Source organism: Pinus tabuliformis, chromosome X (assembly GCF_031772625.1).
Source record: "Pinus tabuliformis cultivar Carrire ecotype Pingquan chromosome X, CPIR1, whole genome shotgun sequence".
Taxonomy (NCBI): Eukaryota; Viridiplantae; Streptophyta; class Pinopsida; order Pinales; family Pinaceae; genus Pinus; species Pinus tabuliformis.
In genome coordinates this window covers 1,723,341,597-1,723,361,117 of record NC_142308.1, presented here as the reverse complement: position 1 = coordinate 1,723,361,117, position 19,521 = coordinate 1,723,341,597, and the positions used below count along the sequence as shown (strand labels likewise).

The 19,521-nt window shown below is 35.0% G+C and overlaps 1 protein-coding gene across 1 annotated transcript in view; it reads left to right on the top strand.

Moving 5' to 3' along the window:
• Nucleotides 1-8,163, top strand: part of LOC149146657 (ADP-ribosylation factor 1) — a 100,801-nt gene extending 92,638 nt beyond the window's left edge. The window contains exons 6-8 of the mRNA XM_089453255.1: nt 742-789; nt 7,338-7,468; nt 7,796-8,163. Of these exons, the coding sequence (XP_089309381.1) occupies nt 742-789; nt 7,338-7,468; nt 7,796-7,829 (213 nt within the window). The 3' untranslated portion in view covers nt 7,830-8,163. The remainder of the gene's footprint in view (nt 1-741; nt 790-7,337; nt 7,469-7,795) is intronic.
• The last annotated feature ends 11,358 nt before the right edge of the window (nt 8,164-19,521 follow it).

The window sequence follows — 19,521 nt, the reverse complement described above, 5'->3', positions numbered from 1 at the left end:
GGGATAAAAATAAGGATAAATAAAAATGAAAAATACACGGGTAAACATATGAGATAAACCCCATGTATAGGACAATTGCAAACAACATGGTGTTAAATTAGGAAACCGTATGTTGTGGATATTGGCATGAAGATATTGGGTAGAAACTGGAAGGCTGTTAAATAGAATATTGATTAGGGCAACTGGAGTATGGGATTGGAGCAAAACGAGTTTCACTATTGAATAACATAGTTATTTTGGCAACAGTCACAAAGTTAAACATGTACGCTTGATTTAAGAGAGCAATAGAAGTCACTCTCTACAAGGGACGTGAGAAACTGAAGCTAAAAACAGTAACGAGGTGAAAAACTGTCACCCCTGTTGGAAAGAATCATAATAAGTAAATATGGTGCTTGCTAATGTGTATGTGTACTGTTTTGACTTTTTCATACTGCAGATATTAAAGTATAGGTAACTAGGCATATACAAATATGGTTGTTGTGTACCACCAGTTTTGGCTTACTGGAACCTGTGAATGAGATAGGTGGACAATCACATATGCATCTGACACTTGATATACTCACTATGAAGTTGAAAGCTCAGCCTGCAATAGCTTTGCTGATATTTTGACATTTTGGTCAATTCAATGTTCATTATCTGTAGATAGTAGATATCTAGTTGTTTAAATAAATTTCTAATTGTATGTTTATTCTAGCTTTGTTTTTGTTGGTAGTCTCATACTGCTGCTTGAACTTTTGGCAGGAGGAGGAACTGAAGGGAGCAGTTGTACTCATTTATGCAAACAAGCAGGTGATTGCAATAATTTATAATGATAAATTATTGTAGTTGTTATAGATAGGTGCAATAGGTTGTTGGTTTTCAAACGATGGATAGGGGAAATCTCATAGATGTAACAGATAAATGAATTGTGTAGTAGCGAAGATTTATACTTACAAAATGATACTTACAGATCCAGTTACAATTGAAGACCATCCATAGCTGAAAAAGTTATATTTGGGTGTTGACACACCAGTGCATAGTAAAGCGTCAATTTTTGTCTCCTGTATATTAAAGGAAGCTCAATTGCTAGCCCCTATCATCACCCTAATCACGTGGGTTGTCATGGCTAACAATTAACATGCAAACATTGATGGAAATAAACTTGGTTCATATTCCTAGATACCAAGATGGCAATTCAACTTGTATCCAAAGGTATACTGAAAATAAAAATCAAAGTTCTCATCAAATGTTGCATGATACAATTTTGAAGAAAATTAACTTTAGGGTGGATTAAGCCCTACACAATGTGATAAGATAAGATGATTTTATTAATGTCCAATAAATGACCACAAAAGTAGGTCAATGGGATTGAAGAAGAGTACAATCAATATGAATACAATGTGGGAGTGCAAGCACAACTCCTAGAAAATGCTGAAAATAACATAAAGAAAGAAAGAAACAAGTAATGGTGCTACTGCTACACACCTATAAAAAACCGTGGCACTATACAAAATAATCAATAGCTTGCCAAGAAAGAATGAGTGAGATAGGAAAATTTGGCAATGGAGCTAAGGGTGTCAAGGTCTCTTGAGTCTCATGACTGATGGTGAGTGGGGCGAATTAGGCATTGGCTCGCTGTAAAAGTCCCCTAGAACCAAAGGTGGGGTTTTTCGTATGATCTTGGGGAGGATGTAGGAGGGAGGGATAGTCCTAACATCTGAGGTTGAAAGAAAGAAACTCGTACGATACTCCTATGGAATTGGGAGGTAATCATATGGGAAATGTCACATGGTTCGGGTTCGAGTCCGGGTTCGACAATGATTAGGTTCGATTTGAGTTCAGATTTTTTGATGAGGTTCGTCATTAGGTTCATATATATATATATATATATATAAACGAACCTATATTAATTTAAAATGAATTATAGGATAAAATAGTAAGAAATCAACTTCAGTAAACATAAAAAATGCTATCTCAGACATGGAACTGCAAGGATAAATTACAAGCTTGAGTTGTGACATGAAGTTATGAGTTTTGATCTATAGACTTGGTCAATGGCTATGAGGTTTGATGAGGTTCGCCGAACCTCAATTTTTTTTTAAGGTTCGCCAAAATTCAAACCTCAAGGTTAAAGTTCGACGAACCTTGTGACATAGCATACGGGTTGAGAGTGCCTTGCTCTGGAATTGCCTAGAATTTGTCCCTCTAGTGCTCTAAGGACATGTGAAGTTGAACTAATGTACATTTCGACATTGCCAAATTGGTCTTGATGATATCTATCGATCCCCCAGAGGGGGAGGCTGAGAAGAGACCTAAGATCTCACCCTTCTATTGTTTTGTGCAATGTGACATTTCACTCGTTGCTTGTGGTTTTGATCTCATGGATCCACATGAAAGTATTAGGTGGTCATCATGGTTATCCCAAGGCATGGCATGGTGTGCAAGAATTGATATTTGTGGTTGAAGATCTCTTTGATGAAGATGGATAAGCATTGCTGGTTCTGGTACCTGAATCAGGTAGAGATGTGTAATGTACCAAAAATTATTTGGCCAATTTTCTCAGAATTTTTCTTCAGAAATTATGTGGTAAATCCATTTAATCGAAATTCACAAGTTTCACCATGAAACCTTCGTCACACAAATAAATTTTACATTGCAAAACCCATAAATGTATAAACTCAAAATGCACATGAGTTGGTTTGGGGCCAATCCCTTTGTGGGTTTTGTTGGCCTTGTTGAGAAAGTGCACCAACAAATTTTTCAGAATTTTCTGAGCACTTTTGAGGGCAGATTTTCCATTTGCTATCTGGCAGCAGTAGCAGAAATTTATTGGGTCAGCACAGAAATTGGGGAGGAGCTTCTACAACACTTGGGATTCATTATAATCACCTGATTTTTGCGTTGTTTGCTTGTAGCAAGCCCAGGTTCTACTATTACCATTTATTGTACCCATTCTGCTCATATTAATAAAATGGTTCAGAGCTTCGGTTCATATTTTTGGTGTTTAATTCCTGTGCTTGCCTGTTTTTGAGATTGTAGTTTGCAGTTAGTTCATAGCCTCTATTATTTCCTGTATTTTCCTATTAGGAATGTTACAGAAACTCTCGTGCCACAATTCGTAGTTTCTTGAGATAATGGTTTGACCATTCAAACTTGTGACCTATCTTGAGAAGGTCCTATAAACAACTGCCATAATAGCAAGGAGCATCCAATTTGGATGTGGTTGTATATCCTTGTAGATTTGTGCTTCTATCCGGGGAATTTCATGAATGGGTTCGATTCTCTTGTAATGTAGGTTTGATTTCTTTGCACCTCTGCAAATTGGGTAGAGTATGGATGAATGTTCAGTTTGCAGAAAAGTAAATTAATTCATTCCATGACTTGTGATGAGAGAGGAAATGCAGGTAACCTGTATTACTAGTGTTCGACAGAACGTAATGAGGTTTGTGTTTAGAACTGATAATTTAGGGTTTGAAGGTTAAGGTCAGACATCAAAATTAAGGGGCAAGAATGGCAATGCCAATATTTGGTGGGTGGGAAGATCGAGATTCCATTAGCTGTTCCTTTCTCTTCGCCAGAACTAGACAACAAAAAAGACCACAATGTCCAAATTGTTGAAAAATCAAATCAGATGATCACAAGGTCCAATTAATATTACCACCACCACTGCCAAGGGGGGGATTCAGGTACAAGGGATGCAAACGATCTAAATATTGCAATGAGAGCTTAATCTACATGTTACAGAGGTTGGATCAGGTCCATGCTACATGTTGCCAGCCTTACTCAAATTTGATTAGATCTACCATATCTACGATATGTCGATCTCAAAACTACAGGTCTACCAACTAAATTTACATTATAGTTATCTTTATTGAATCAAAGATTTTTCTTATCTTCCGAGCTCCTATGGGATTTAAGTTTTAACGAGTGAATACGACTCTAAAATTTCTTCAAATTTTTGAATTGTTCCTGGATCACTACCTTGAAGCTTGAATTTCCCACCTTCATGGAAAACTACCATGAAGACATCACGCCCTTAACAATAAATGAGCTTGCATACCATGTTAAGAATCAAGATATAGAGCACAAGATAGGATCAACAATTTGACGGAAAAGGTAAATTGGTGAACCCATTTTATATTCACACCAAAGCTCCAAATATATAGTACAACAGGTGATGCCAACTCTTAAGAGGGATTTGCTCTAGATCCTAACACCTTGCTTGACGACTAGGCTAGGCAATCTTAACTAAATCATTTAGTCATCACTTGAGGATAAATTACTATTATCCTAAAGGAATATTACAACTTAAGGGGGACAAGAGACTTACTGATTGGTAAGGTACACCGTACACCACAGGCTAACATATGCAGCTATTGTGCTGCTAGCATCTACTAGTATTGTTACATCCCTAATTTTACGACTCTTAATTTTAGAGTCCTTCGCTACAAATTTCTTAACGTCAATGCAACACAGATTGTAGGTTCTTTGGTTCTTTTCTTGGATCCTTAGTTTTATGATATTCGTTAGGTGAGATCAAATATATTTTACACTATGTTCTATAACTTTTGGGGGTAGTATTTTTCCTTCCCTTCAAGGTTGCTTGGTGAATGCCATGGTAGCTGTGATAATTTGGGCCTGGTTACATCAATTATTGGATTTTGACTTGTACCCAATAGTGATTTCATTTTTTAATTCTTGGATTTCTATCTCCTTTACTGTTCATTATTTTACAATATCGTAGAGGCTTTTCTACACGTTGGTGCCCTGGAAACCATTTCTGACCACAGTGGTGGCAACTGTTTTTCTTCATTTTGTCCCTTTCAAAGTGGTGGAATTTATTGTTGTTGTGTTGGTTTTGTGGGTTACCACTAGTTGTCTTCTATGGTGGTTGAAAAGCTACCCTTTGTTGACCGAGGTTTTTTCTTTCGATCAGCATTGCTAACTTTTGGCCCCATTCACATTCTGAGGTTTCCATAGTTTAAATTCATCAGACACTGTTCTTCATTCTTGCAGTGCACATTTTTAGTAATTGGGTATTTGTGACTCTAGACTTTCTTGTTGCAAGGACTTTCCATTCATAAGTGTATTTGCCCACTGCTCCCTGTTTGGTTAGGTGGGTGAACATTTTGCAATTTATTGAGAATCCACCACATCTTTTATACCATCACAAGAACCAATCTTAAGCTTCTCCTCCCAAACTAAGGTACATGATACTGGGAAATGGGTACAAGTTTCTGAAATGAAAACATGTTAGAAATGCGACACCCCAAAAATTTGGAAACCGTGCAATATATATGTGTATATATATATTGAAACTTAGAAAGAAAGCATTATGAATAAATGAGAATGAACATTTAAAATGAGAAACATAAATGACAAGCAATGTTCAACCATCCAATTATATTGGGATCCTCAGCATTATTATCACTCTCTCTTGTCTAGCATTTGCCTCTACCTCAATCTTCTAGGGACAGTGATAAGCATCACCCAATTTTGATGAAACAACCTATTTCAAGCCTTAAAATATGGTAGAAAAATCTTAACATTCCTAATCAATGATATTGATTTGAGCAAAGGGTACATTTTTGCTAATGCCATGATAGAGGAATTTAACAAACACTAAAAAGGCTTGTTGGTTTTGGTTAAATGCCAATCCCCTATCCTCATATGTGATTAGAATCCAATGAAAATGGTGCAATCTTATGAATCATGAAATCTCGAAAACTGTTAATTCTACTGAATTTTGAATGGGATATGAAATTATTCCTTCCCCGTATGACGTCCGATGAGGTTGGATCCACTCTCAAACATCTTGAAACAATTAATGGTAATGTTAAAAATTTAAGTAGAAGGATAAAAATGAAAAATAAAGGCAACACCAACTTAGGAAAGATAGAAAGTTTAAGGAAATAATCTAACATTAGCATTAATTTTCAACATTTTTGGTCAAACCTAGTCAAAAACCTTGTCAAACCAAGTCAAAATACACGGATTCAGTAATGGAAATGTGTCATACAGTTGCTAGTATGGCTCAGAAATGCATTTCTGGCTGTATAATTGTGTTTCTGACACATGGGATGCATTCAGATGGCCGAAAATGCATTTCAAGGCCGAACCACATGGGCTTCCATGTTTCCGTACAGAAACATGCCTGGTATGGCACCTGAAGTGGCATTTCCTGCAACATAGCTTTCAAATAATGTGAGGTTCTCCTTATCATTTCCTTCTCAGAAGGTAGTGGATTTGATGTGAAGATTCCTTCCATTTTATTGACCAAAATGATGACCCTTTTATTGTCCTCATTATATTCAGTCATACCATTTTTATTTTATTGAAGAACTACGTGCTATCATGATCTCTCACGTTTTTCTGATTTCTTGTGTTACTATTGTGGAATGGATTTGTCTTTTCTGGTGGTTTTTGAAAATTTAATGGTCTAGCTCTAAGCTTGTTTAATCTTTGTAGTATCCTGTTAGTCACCAAATCATTTTGCGTACTCTTGGCGTTGTCTTCTTCTGTCCATAGCACTAAATTATTCCATCGATGACTGGCTTCCTCTACTTGCTTGGTTAATTTTTCTTGAAATTCCTTTTGCTCTTGTTTGATATCCTTGAAAGGGTTTTTAACAGAGTTTACTTCATCACTGTATCTTTGAATGTCCCCTTGGACTTCATCGATGGTTACCAGTTCATCGATGGTTACCAGTTTCTTCCTCCTTGCAGATCCAACATCCTTAAATGTTATAATTACTTCATTATATGGTAATTGACTGCTGGCCGAGCTGAGTTTGATCACTGTACAGTATTGGGGGATTGGTTTGGTGTACACTGGTAAGATATGGTTGTTGTGTGTGGCAGCTTGAATACTAGTGATGAAAATGTAAGTACGGGCCGCTTGACTTGGCACCCAATCATTGCTCTGATACCAATGTTACAAACAAGTTTATAATTAAAATATTCCATGTTGGAATAATGTAAAAATATTTATTAAATGATGAAATTATATGAATATGAGAATGGAAATTACATTTTGCATGTGCTGTAATTGCAGTCAAAACAGAAAAAAAGTGTTTCTTATGAAAAACGAGAAATTCCCATACCTGCCTTTCCAAAAACCTGAATATATATATCCCTTATGTGCCCTTATGCGTAAGTGTCTTATATGTAGTTTATCTTTCATACTTTCAATGACAAACTTTGCTGAAAAGCAGACAATTCCTCTACAGTAGGCTATATAGAGAATTTTTCATAGAAACAAGGGAGAAGAGGAGCACGGAGATTCCTCTACAGTAGTCTATACGCTGTTTAGGAAATTTTGTTTTTGATTTTACCTTTTTCTGTTACTTGTCTACACAGGATCTCCCAGGTGCCCTCGACGATGCTGCAGTAACTGAGGCTCTCGAACTGCACAAGATCAAAAGTCGGCAATGGGCTATATTCAAGACTTCAGCAATAAAGGGTGAAGGCTTGTTTGAAGGATTGGATTGGTAAGTACTCTTACCTCACAAATTTTGCATCTGCATGATCTTAACCTCAAGTTAAGCAACCAGTTCTGAGTTTGCTGCTAAATTGCAATCAATCAATAGGGAAACTTATTTAGAAAATATTGTAACTTCATGCTTTGAAATGAGATATTTGAGGTTCCTTACCTCTGCACATAGGCATCATCTATCTGTTTCTTAGATTTTTGAACATCTATTCTTTGAAGCACAGCCAGTGATAATTTTTGTTCCTAGACTGTTAACAATTTGTTAATTAACTATATAAGCCTACAGGCAATCTGAATGCTTTGATCTGATCATCGTGTAATGCAGGTTAAGCAATACGCTTAAAGCTGGCGGGAGATAATTTTTAACATGAATTTTCTCAATGGTAGGGACTATCCTAAAATGCGTCCCATGTAACATGAGGATCATATGAGTGTTTAGTGATTACTTGGATTGATCTGCAGGAGAGTTTTCCTAGTTTAATTCAGTTCTTTTAATTTCCTTTCTAAGAGCAGCATGTGATATCATTCTCGTGGAAGATTTTGAAACGCTACCTTGCTATTGAGGGAGATTGACCTATGCTAAATAGTTACATTTTTGCTCCACTTGGATAATGTTGCATTATTGAGTTTCATTGTTACTCTCGTGTTCTCCCGGCAAGGGAACTTTTTCAAGAAAATTCGGACGTTGATTTAGTCTCTGTTCAGTATCTTTCCATGTAGAGCTCTGTTTTTTCAAATTTCTATTGAATGTCTGGACACAATATAGTTGAAGGGAGCATTTTCTCGAGATTCTGGATTCTATCCGAGTCCAACGGGAAATATTTGGATTCGAATGAAGTGTGGGTAAATATGTCCGTCTATTATAACGGATTGTTCATCGGCCATTTGAAGTCCATGTCTTTTATCTCCGGTTAATGCAATATAGAATATTGGACTGCACTGTAGTTGGTGTATGTCATCTAATCTCTTCTATATGTTTTTTTTTCCCAAATTTACTAGTTAGTGTTTTGTTCAGCTAGGAAGATTTTTTACATTGAATATTGGATCTGGATGCGTCCACCATACTATGTATGGTGCAATTTGAATGTTGCGACTTCATACATTTCACACATTCCTGGGCTAGAGGGAACAAATTTTACACAATGCATGGCGTAAACTTATAGGTTCATTGGCAATTTGTCAACGACGTGGTTTCTACCTATGGTTCACTTAACATATCCTAAGATCAGTGTTGTCTGTGTAATATGTTTCCTCCTTTTGGATTGCATTTTGCTTGGAGTATGTTTCCCGCCTTCGGAATTTATATTGTACTTTTTTCATGCAATTTTCTTTCACCAATTAGAACGGTGTCTGAACTTTGTCGCACTGTCAGCTCTGCGGTATAGCCCTACGTATTACCCTGACCTCGATGTAGAAAGAATCTGAAAGATACAGGTACAGATCAAGAGCTTGAAATGGTAATACAGATAAATAACAAGAGATTGTAATACCATTTCATAGAGGTTGCAACATATTTGTCACGAAAGCGTAGTTATAACAATGATCCATCGACCCGCTTCATGTTAAAGGTGAACCGAAGGTACGAAGTTTTAACGAGATACTAAATTTTTAAATTGATAAATTTGAAAGAGTGTTTTTGTGGGGTTAATTCTTCAGCTATACGAATATTTTCGAAATACGCTGCAATAATGCACGAAAGCAACTACATCCGAAGGTACAAAGTTTTAACGAGATACTAAATTTTTAAATTGATAAATTTGAAAAAGTGTTTTTGGGGGTTAATTCTTCAGCTATACGAATATTTTCTAAATACGCTGCAATAATGCACGAAAGCAACTAGTATGTCTTAGAACATCCAATTTCTAAATACATTGCAATAATGCATCAAAGCAATTAGCATGTGTTTGAACATCCAACCTACTATTTTATGGCCAATAATTTTTTTGCCAATAAAAAATAAGAAATTTATGTATTGAATCCTTTAGTCATTTGAAAATTAGAGCATTGTTGTGGAAGGACAAAAATTTGAATACAAGCTTGGACATAAAGTTCAGAATATACTTAATATTTTAATGTACTAATTCGGCCATGTTAAATAATAACATAATTAATAATGTTGTTAAATAATAAATAATGTTGTTGATTAAAAGGTTGGTTGGGTGGTTTTATGATCTAACAGTCATTGGGGTTTTATATATGACTGAATCTAAGATCAGATACATTAGATAGTGCGGTGGGTTCGCATTGGATTCTATATATGACTGAATCGAAGATCAGATACATAAGATAGTGTGGTGGGTTCACATTGGGTAGCCCATCGCGATTCCATTGTCTCCCGTCATGTGTTGTTGCAACATACTATTTCATCTACATTTATCATTTTTTCCATATGTATTGTGTTTTTATAGGTTCAAATGGTGTATATTTGATTCTAAAGATCAAATATGGCATTTCCAAAAGAGAATAGTGTAGTTTGGACTACGAATGCACATAGTTAATGTAAGTGTTTGTTAATGAAGATTGAAGAGCTAAACATGTGACGTTGTGAGAAGTTGAAGAGAACATATCATGCTGGTGTGCATATGAATTTAAACATGCCAGTTTATTTTAGTTTGGGCATGGAAAATAAAGAAAATAAGTATTTATTTCTTGAAATTTAGAACATAGGAAAGGGAATAAGGTGTTTTGTTGTTATTTTCCATTTTTGTGAAATCACTTGGGAAATGGTTAAAAAGAGAGAAAAACATGCAAGTTTATTTTAGTTTGGGCATGAAAAATAAAGAAAAGAATCATTTTATTTCTTGAAATTTAGAGCATAGGAAAGGGAATAAGGTGTTTTGTTGTTATTTGTCATTTTTGTGAAATCACTTGAGAAATGGTTAAAGAGAGAAAATTTGTCAGGGAGGGTAGGGCACTCGAAAAATGATGCAAATGACCATGGTTCTAAATTGCCTAAATGTAGGAATCTATAGTATGTTGCTAGAGTTTTGCTAGGTCGCAAAAGAAGACACCTTAACTTGCTTAACATGTAAGGGTGAATTATGTTTGTGACTTGACACGAAGAACAACCTAAAGAAGTCAACAAGAATGACAAAAAAATTATGAGCCATGAGATCACTATGTCAAAAGTCCTATAACCTAGGCTTGATATTCTCTTGAATCAAGGATGGCTTGTAGGATATCAACATGAACTTTTATAAAAAAAATGATTATAACAACCTACATGTTGGCCTTTGGCTAAAACTCTATTTTCACCCAGAGAAGTATTTCATTTACTTAGCGTTTGTTTAGACTTTGGCTATATTGATAAAGGCATTTGATATGTTGACATTTTGACCTATTTGATATTACTTATGCATTAGTTGTATATGATTTTTACCGTTACATGTGGAAGTAGAGATTATAAGGTGTTTAAGGGTGATTATGAGTTGGTTGGGGCCCTGATAGGAATTAGTGTCATAATAATTTACTTACGGCATCTAAAATACTTGTATAGTCCATTTTTTATCATTGTCATGTGATTATTTACATAGCATGTTTATTAAGTCATCACGATTTTTGTTCATGAAAATAGTAAATAATGTATTATTTTATTTATCAAAATAGTAAATAATGTATTATTTATTTAATGCTATGCATGCTAGAAGGAAAATGTACACGAGAAACATTGATTGTTAATTTTTTAAGTAGATGCATGAGGTATGTAAATGTTAGCCATTCCACCTTGGCACATGTTCACTGGTATGAAGAGGTAATGAAACTAATTACTAACTAAGGTTAATTATTTTATTAATTGGTTGGTCTGGAGTATGGTTTGTTGTAATTAATTTTGAAGTAAATGTCACATATATTGATGGTTGGTAGGTGATTGAAGGCCTTGTACATTTTATTATTTAGTTATTACCTATAAACTTAAGGATAAGATCATCATCCTAGTGGATAATAAGGTTTGACTACATCCCCAAGGAGCCTTGAAAGGAGAGTCAAATTAGATATGGTGATGTTATTGTGTGGGGGCTATAAATATTTTGTGGGGAAGGATGGGCATAGAGGGGATAAATAGGGGGAACAAATGAGTATTCAAGGGTTCCTATATTTGGTTCTTTGTCTCGAGAGTTGGAAAACTTGAAGTGTTGGGGATTGATTATGGATACATTCTATTGGAGTGATTATTTATGTGTTATTGTTCTTGGAGCCCTGTGTATGGTGGGCTAGGAAATCAAAGTGGTTTCTTGGAGTTGGGAAGTCGGCTAGGTGTTTGGTTGGTAGGAAGGATTATTGTTCCACTATGAGCAAGTGGTGAGTGAAGATCTAGAGTTGCCTTTTTGTTGGCTTGAGTAAACTACAATTGATAAAATACAAAACCAACTACAAATGTATTTCCCTAGTTATTTACTATAATGTCTGCTTAAAATCATAAAATAGGTGCATTTTCTTATTTATCTTGATTAAAGTTTCCTTGAAATGATTATATTGGAGATTTAACCACTGTATTAAATATAACATTTATTGGATGTGATCTTAATTTTGGTTATGAACACAAACACTTTGATGGTTGATTAAAACCATAAAATATGTATATTGCTGAGTTTCTTTGAAATTATTATATCTACATATTAAAGATATAACCATTATTTTAATGAGAATGTTTATTGGATATGATCTTAATTCTTATTATGAGCATAAACACAAAAACAAGTTTTTTGCAAGAACAAAGGCACATTACATTGCAAAATAAAAATAAAATAATAAATTCATTTTCCTTCATTTTATCATATTCAACATTAGAAATATAGGTTTTGTAAGGAAAAAATATATAATTTGCAATGAGAAATTATATCATAGTATTTTTGTTAGGGTTATTTAACCTTGGGATGGGTGCGAAAAGTGGTATTAGAGCTATAGCTTAAACATTGGGGCTTGAAGGCCATACTATGATTTTAAAAAGTGGGGCTTGAATGACTATACTATGATTTTAAAAAGTGGGGCCTTAAGGCTACCTTGTATTGTAAAGGTTATAAAAGGGACATTTAGAAAATCAATTTAATAGATTTTTTTGAAGGCTACATATTGGGGCAACTCATAGGGTTTCGAACTGGTTATCATTATTACAAATTGTGCCTTAATAACATCTATTTGTTGAATTTTGTAGCTATGGTCGGTCTTCATTTTTAATGTTTTAGCCCTTGAAATATATAATGAAAATGTAAGACGTGTTCTTCGTGTCATTTTAATTGATTAACCCTTGAAATAATTAATATAAAACATGCTCTTCATGTCGGTTTCAAAAGAGGATTTCAAATTTTGAATTTTTGGCTCCAAATTTGTCAGGTTGGCGCCCCAATGGAGATACACTCATTCATACAGGCATAACACTATATATAAAGCACTCAACCTCCTCCACAAGGCACCATTCAATCTCACACACAACAAGATATATTTTGGGCATCCAAGAGAATAAGAAGAAGGACGAATTCATCATAAGTATATCTCTCTCTCACTTCGCACATGTGACTTTCTAGGCATATTCTAGGTAGCAGGCCGAACTTCTGGGCATCAGTGTTTGGGCAGTAGGGCGGAAATTATGGGCAATATATTCTGGGCAAAAGGGCAGATTTCCTGGGAGGCAAAATTTCGTCCTAGGTAAATCAAACATGGTCGAGTTTGTTGGGCTTCACGAGAGGGAAGTTTGACCATTGCATTATAGGTCAGTTTTACCATCATATTGACTAACGTAACTAGGTGTCCCTTTTGTTGAATTGAAGAATTTATCTAGGGAAAAGGTTGTTGGGTTTTTCCCCCAAGTGGGTTTTGCTAGGGTAAACTAAATTTTAAATAAAATAGAGTGCTTGAATTTGCAAAAATCAATAGTTGTGAGAAAGGTTGCTAATAAAAAAACCTAAACATGAATAAGTGATGATAGAAGGAAATACGAATACAATTCTCCTAGGATAATTGCAATCTTTATTTTGAAACTAAGAATTGCATAAAAAGTCAAGAAAAAGCAAAATGAAATTGAAATAATCCACTAATCAATATTGGAAACATGAATACACCCGAGGGTTAGCTCAATTGGTCGAGTTCTTGCCACTAAAAGCACCTCGCTAATTGGAGCTCACAAGGTCAATTCTCCTTGACGTCCTTAGGATTAGGCTTTGCTAATAAGTTGGCGGGAAGTGATTCCTTCGGGTGGATCTCTCCAGATATTTCGGGAAAATATTTTTGGAAACATGAAGTCATTTAGTACAAAATAGCAAGACTTGTAACAAGAAGGCTTCCTTATGAAATTTAATGCAACTTACAATAACAAAGCATAGTGGATTGCTTGTAGCCTCCATAGGTTACATTGATTATAACTTTATTCACCTTGAAAAGCTTATAACATGATTAGGTTGGACATTGCATAAACCAACATTCCTCGTTTGTTTCACGACATGTACTAACAACCTCTCATGGATCCTTATCTTTGGCGATGCAATTGTTGACTAACAACCTGTGGTTTTTGGTCTAACGACAATCGTGATTCCCAACAAGTGGTATCAAAGTGTAGGTCACAAGTTCGATACACACTTGACTCACGCTAGGGGGGATATCTTTGGACATTGCATAAATCAACGCTCCCCGTGTGTTTGCGACATGGACTAACCGCCTCTCGTGGATCCATATCTTTGGTGATGCAACCATTGACTAACAACTTGCAGGTTTTGGTCTAATGACAATCATGATTCCCAATAGATTTTACGACAAATTCACTATTGAAAAATGTAACTAGGTTCAGTCTTCATAATTATATTGAAATGTATTTATCAAAAGAAAGAAAAAGAAAAATTTATTATTATTATTATTATGACTTATTAAACCATGGGTTTCATGCTTGGGTCATCATGTTTTAGGTCAAAGTCCCCATTAAGGACTTCTCAGTTTTATATGGAATCATTAGAGTCATTGTCCATTTTATGAGACCCTTCTTGGGCTTTTGAATCATGTAAAAATGATTATTATTGAGTTAAATAAGTCATTTGTCACATCCACACTAAGTCGGCCCTTACCTGATGATATCGGCCTACATTAGGGTAATTCAACCCACAGAAGAGGCTATATATAGAAGTACAGTTCGATCCATTTACTCACTTACAAAATAAGTTTGATACATAAGGAGCATCAGATGAACTGTGAAGTTCTTAGAGAAGAAGGAGAATTGTAGGAGAAGGACAAGATTGAAGTTTTTGGGCTTTCTCTCTCTCTCTCGTGTGAAGTTATTGGACTATTGTTGGGGTCAAAGTTCTGCTGCTGGAGAGGTCGAAGTTCTGCTACTGGAGAAGTCGAAGTTCTGCTACTTGAGTAGTCGAAGTTATGCTACTAGAGAAGTCGAAGTTTTGTTGCTTGGGAGGTCGAAGTTTTGCGTTGCTACCAAGTCAAAGTATTACTGCTACTAGGTCAAAGTTTTGCTACTGCAAGGTCGAATTTCTAGGTCGAAGTTGCTACTGGAAGATTATCATTTGAAAAGGAAGGACAGGCTGACTTGGTGATTGGAGCAAGTTTGTGTCTAGGTCAAAGAGTCTTAGATTATCTCATCTTGTCTTGTGAAACTACTGACGGAAGAGTTGTTGATTGGGTTTTCACTTGTATAGGGGTTTTTCCCTCGCTGTCTGCGTACATCTGGTGTCCCTGATCTTCATGTTTTGTATTTGATAATTGCTTAATAAAACAAAGATAAAAGAAGAACATAAGAAAGTTAAGTAGAATAAAGGAATATCAAAAGTAATTATCATCATAAGAAAATATTTCTGCCTTTCTAATTTTCCAACATGGTATCAGAGCTAAGGTGAAGAAGGAAAAAGGAAGCCTGAATATCTATTGAAAGGATAATAAGAAGTTTTAAGAAGTTGAATAAGGGTCATCAAAATCATATAAGGATGCAAGCCTACTATCTTCAAGAACCATACTCATTGAAGGGAGAAAAAATCAGAAGGAGCCTATAATTACAGGGCATGGAAAACAAAGATAGATCTCATCCTCAAGAATAAAGTCTTGAATCTAGTCAAAGGAAAAGTAAAGAAGCCTACAGATGAATCAAGTGAAGCAGAGAAAGCATAGTTTAGAGAAACAAAAATATTGGCCATGAGCCTAATACTGGATGGAATAAAGGACAACCTCATCCCATATATCCAACATATATTCCGCTCAAGATATTTGGAAGGATACTCCTACATTCGAGCAATTATGGAATGCATGTAGACAAGAAGAAGTCAAAATACCTTTGGTGAGCAATAAGGAGAGTGAAGAAGGGAAAATCTAGCATTGATTTCTTGAATGCTTATTCCACTCATCACAAGAATAAAGGAAACTTCAAGAAGTCTATAGGGCCAAGGAAGAAGACAAACCTATCCAATATTCAATGCTACAATTGTCACAAGATGGGTCACTATAAAAGTAATTGTCCTGAGAATCCAAGGAATGAAAGAAGAGATAGGGATCAAGCAAACTTTGCCAATGAAGGTTCACCAAAGAAGAACAATATGGAAGGATCCAAAGTCAAAGACCTATTTGCTAGGGCCTCTTAGGGACTTTATCCCTCACATATCCTTCTACTCTAAGTTTTGAATTGTTTTCCTTTATGTTTTGATTTCTAGTACTTGTAAGTCTAGCATGCTTTGGAAGAACATATTTGAGCTGTTATCGGTATCCCTCAAGATTTGATTAAGAGGGACCCCTCGCCATTTTACCAAAGATAAGTATCTTACTCATTATCCTTTTTATATTTGGTTTCTCTCTCTTATCTAGATGTGTTTGTATTAGATGATAATAACATTTCTTTTCATATTTTCCTTGTTAAGGAAAAGCTTGCTGATATGCTCAAGGGTTATGGAGAAGACCTCACAAGACAAAGCATAACATAAGTTATGTTGCTAAGAAATTTCTTCAAGGGTTAATGTCGTACAAGGTTTGTTAAGTAACAAATCAAAGGTATGTCTTAGACCATAAGCTTTGTTCTCTTCATAACAAAGGTATATTCATTTCTTTTAAATTCTACTTTACATTACTAACATCATCATATCTAGGACCTTTGAATCATAAAGGTTCTTATTTGGGTGATTAATCATTAGATTGAAACTACCCTCATTAAAATCCTTCATCACTTTTGTGGAACCCTAAAATTTTTCTTTGTAAAACCCTAACCTAAGGGTGTGTTGATATTGATTATGAAATCCTAGTCTAGTTAGGGTTATTGATGAAATCTAGAAAAGACTATTCTTTTGATGTTTAGGGTTTTGATACCATTATAGGAACCCTAGTCCTTTATGGTTTATTGTCTATTGAAATCCTAGATCTTTAGGATTTTGGTAAATTAGGGTTTACAGGCAAAGCCCTTATAATATCTATAGTAAATTCCTAGGAACAAAACCCTAGGTGTATGTTTGTCTGTCTAATCAAAACCCTAACCGAATCAGGTTTTCTGTATGTCTAACTTTAAATGTTTGTATCTTGGATTGCTTGATAACTGTTGTTGTGATATGCTTGTGCATGAAATCCTAGATATGTATATATGTTAACCTAAGTGTTGATGCTCATAGTATGTAAATTCTAGGGTTTGTAACTAAACCTTAGTAGAGGTTTGATACTCTAGAATATGGTGTTATTGTTTCAGATATGATGATAAAGTCTAGTGCTTACAAAGAGTTCGTAATATTGTTGAAACCTTATATTGTATTATAATTGTTTTTGATGATATCTAAGGCATAGTTTCTCAGAGATGGAATCTAGGGTTTGCATTGAATCCTAGTCAAAATCTAACATATAAATTCTGAAAATTGTTAGATGCATTGTAGAATTGTACTTGTTTGAACTGCTTATAGGGCTTGCAATATATTATAAGAAGAGTTTGTCATATCTTTGAAAGAAATATTGAGACCCTATATATAATGGGACTAATATCTTGAGTGAGTTACTTTAAATGATGTGATCTAGGGTTTATAACCAAACCCGAGCAAGAAGTTGAAGTATTATAGAAGTATTTGTATATTATGAGCCTAACTAAGTTTAGGTATTTGATGTCTAATGCTTCAATTATTGTATGATTATGATATAGTTAACTTCATGGTTCTATATATGTATTTGGTTGTACTTGTTGTTTAAGTTGTGTAGGTACGTAATCTTCTAGATGTTAAAGATATTCATAAGAAAAGTTGACTTGATTGGCAAGCATGATGAATGATGACGATCAAAATGACTCTGATACGAAGGATTGAAGCCATGAAATATTCTCTGATGTCATAGAAAGTAGTTGATCTCCCTAAGTTAAGAGGGAGCCTGGATAAAAGAAAGGATATATATCCCAAGTTGAGAGGGAGGTCATATTATAGTCATGATGAACACCTTGAAGAAGAAATTGGAGAATGTATAGTGAGGTGTTGTTGAAAGAAGAAAAGCAAGATTTGGTTGTAAAATATGTTGTTGGATGTGAAGGAAGTTGTATGGTTGAGGAAAATTTTATCAATATTCATTTGGGAAGTCTTTAAGCCCTACTGTAATAAATTGAGACAATCAAGGCAACATCAAGATGTTTGAAGACCCTGAAGACTTGCGTTTACTTATGCATTTGAGAGTTTGTTACTGATTGAGGTTGTGATTGTTCAGGTAAATCTCTTGAAGTTTTGGAAGCATTCTTGATAATGCCGATCTGTTTGATTGAGAGATGTTTGATGTGTTGAGGCATTGTGTGTAATACAAAATTCCTGGGAGGACATATGACTGACCTGTATGTTGATGTCTAGTTCCCGAAGTAGAGAGGGTGGCGTTTGCCATAGAGCTTTGACTTTGCATTAGGCACCTAGTTCTCTGGGTTGATTGTTAGCAAGTAAGCTTGCTGGTACTTAGAGTCGCTGAAAGATTTAGTCCATCTTAGTCCCACCAAGATAAATTTCCCTGGCCAAGAATCTAGTTCGTGGCACCATGCGTGCCTAAACTCTTCATGGTTCATATATATGTGTGTACTTGTATACATATATATGTGTAATTATGAATACCTCCCTAGTTAAGAGGGAGTGTTGAAAAATGTAACTAGGTTCAGTCTTCATAATTGTATTTGAGTCATAATGAAATGTATTTATCAAAAGAAAGAAATATAATTTTATTATGATGACTTATTAAATCATAGGTTTCATGCTTGGGTTATCATGTTTTAGGTCAAAGTTCCCATTGAGGATTTCTAGGTTTTATCCGGAGTCATTAGAGTCAATGCTCATTTTATGAGACCCTTCATGGGCTTTTGAATCATTTAAAAAGAATTATTTGTTGGACATTGGATAAACCAACGCTCCCCATGTGTTTTGCGATGAAGCGAACAAAGTTCCTTCTACAGATTAATTACTCCAGAAGGCTTGGAATATAAATATATCCATGAGGATACAAATATTATATATTAAATGTATAAATAAGAATGATTGAATGAGAATGATTTACAATGAGAATGAGAGGCTTGCTTATATATCAAACGTCTCTTCATGAAGAGTCATGTCTCATTTAGACATGTTTCTTCAACCTAATTACTACTTAACTTTTATGATTATTATCATTTACATTATATTTATATTATTTATATATTTTATTCGTTACATTGCCTCCTTCCTAAAAAAGCTTTGTCCTCAAAGCTTGTTGATGAAAAAAGGCTTGATCTCTTTTTCGGCTTTGAAAGTCTTTCTCTCTTGGAATAGTCATCTTCGTCGATACAAACTGATATGATATTCTTAGTGACAAACAGAATTGTCGCATTGAGAAGGGATCAGACCATCCCAGATTAATTTTCTGTATAGTGTTCTGATCACTGGAATTTTGTAATGACTTGTCAGCGTAAGACGGGATGGATGTTACATCATTATTCTCTGAAACATTAATTTTTTGTCTTTGGTTTGAATGGTCCTGATATGTAGCCTGGTTGATTTGTCTACTCTCGTGATTCGGATGCCGATATAAAGTTTTTAGATTTTCTTTTGGTGAAGATGTTGTTGAATTGGTTATGGAACATTCACTTGGGATGTCCATTGTTTGAAC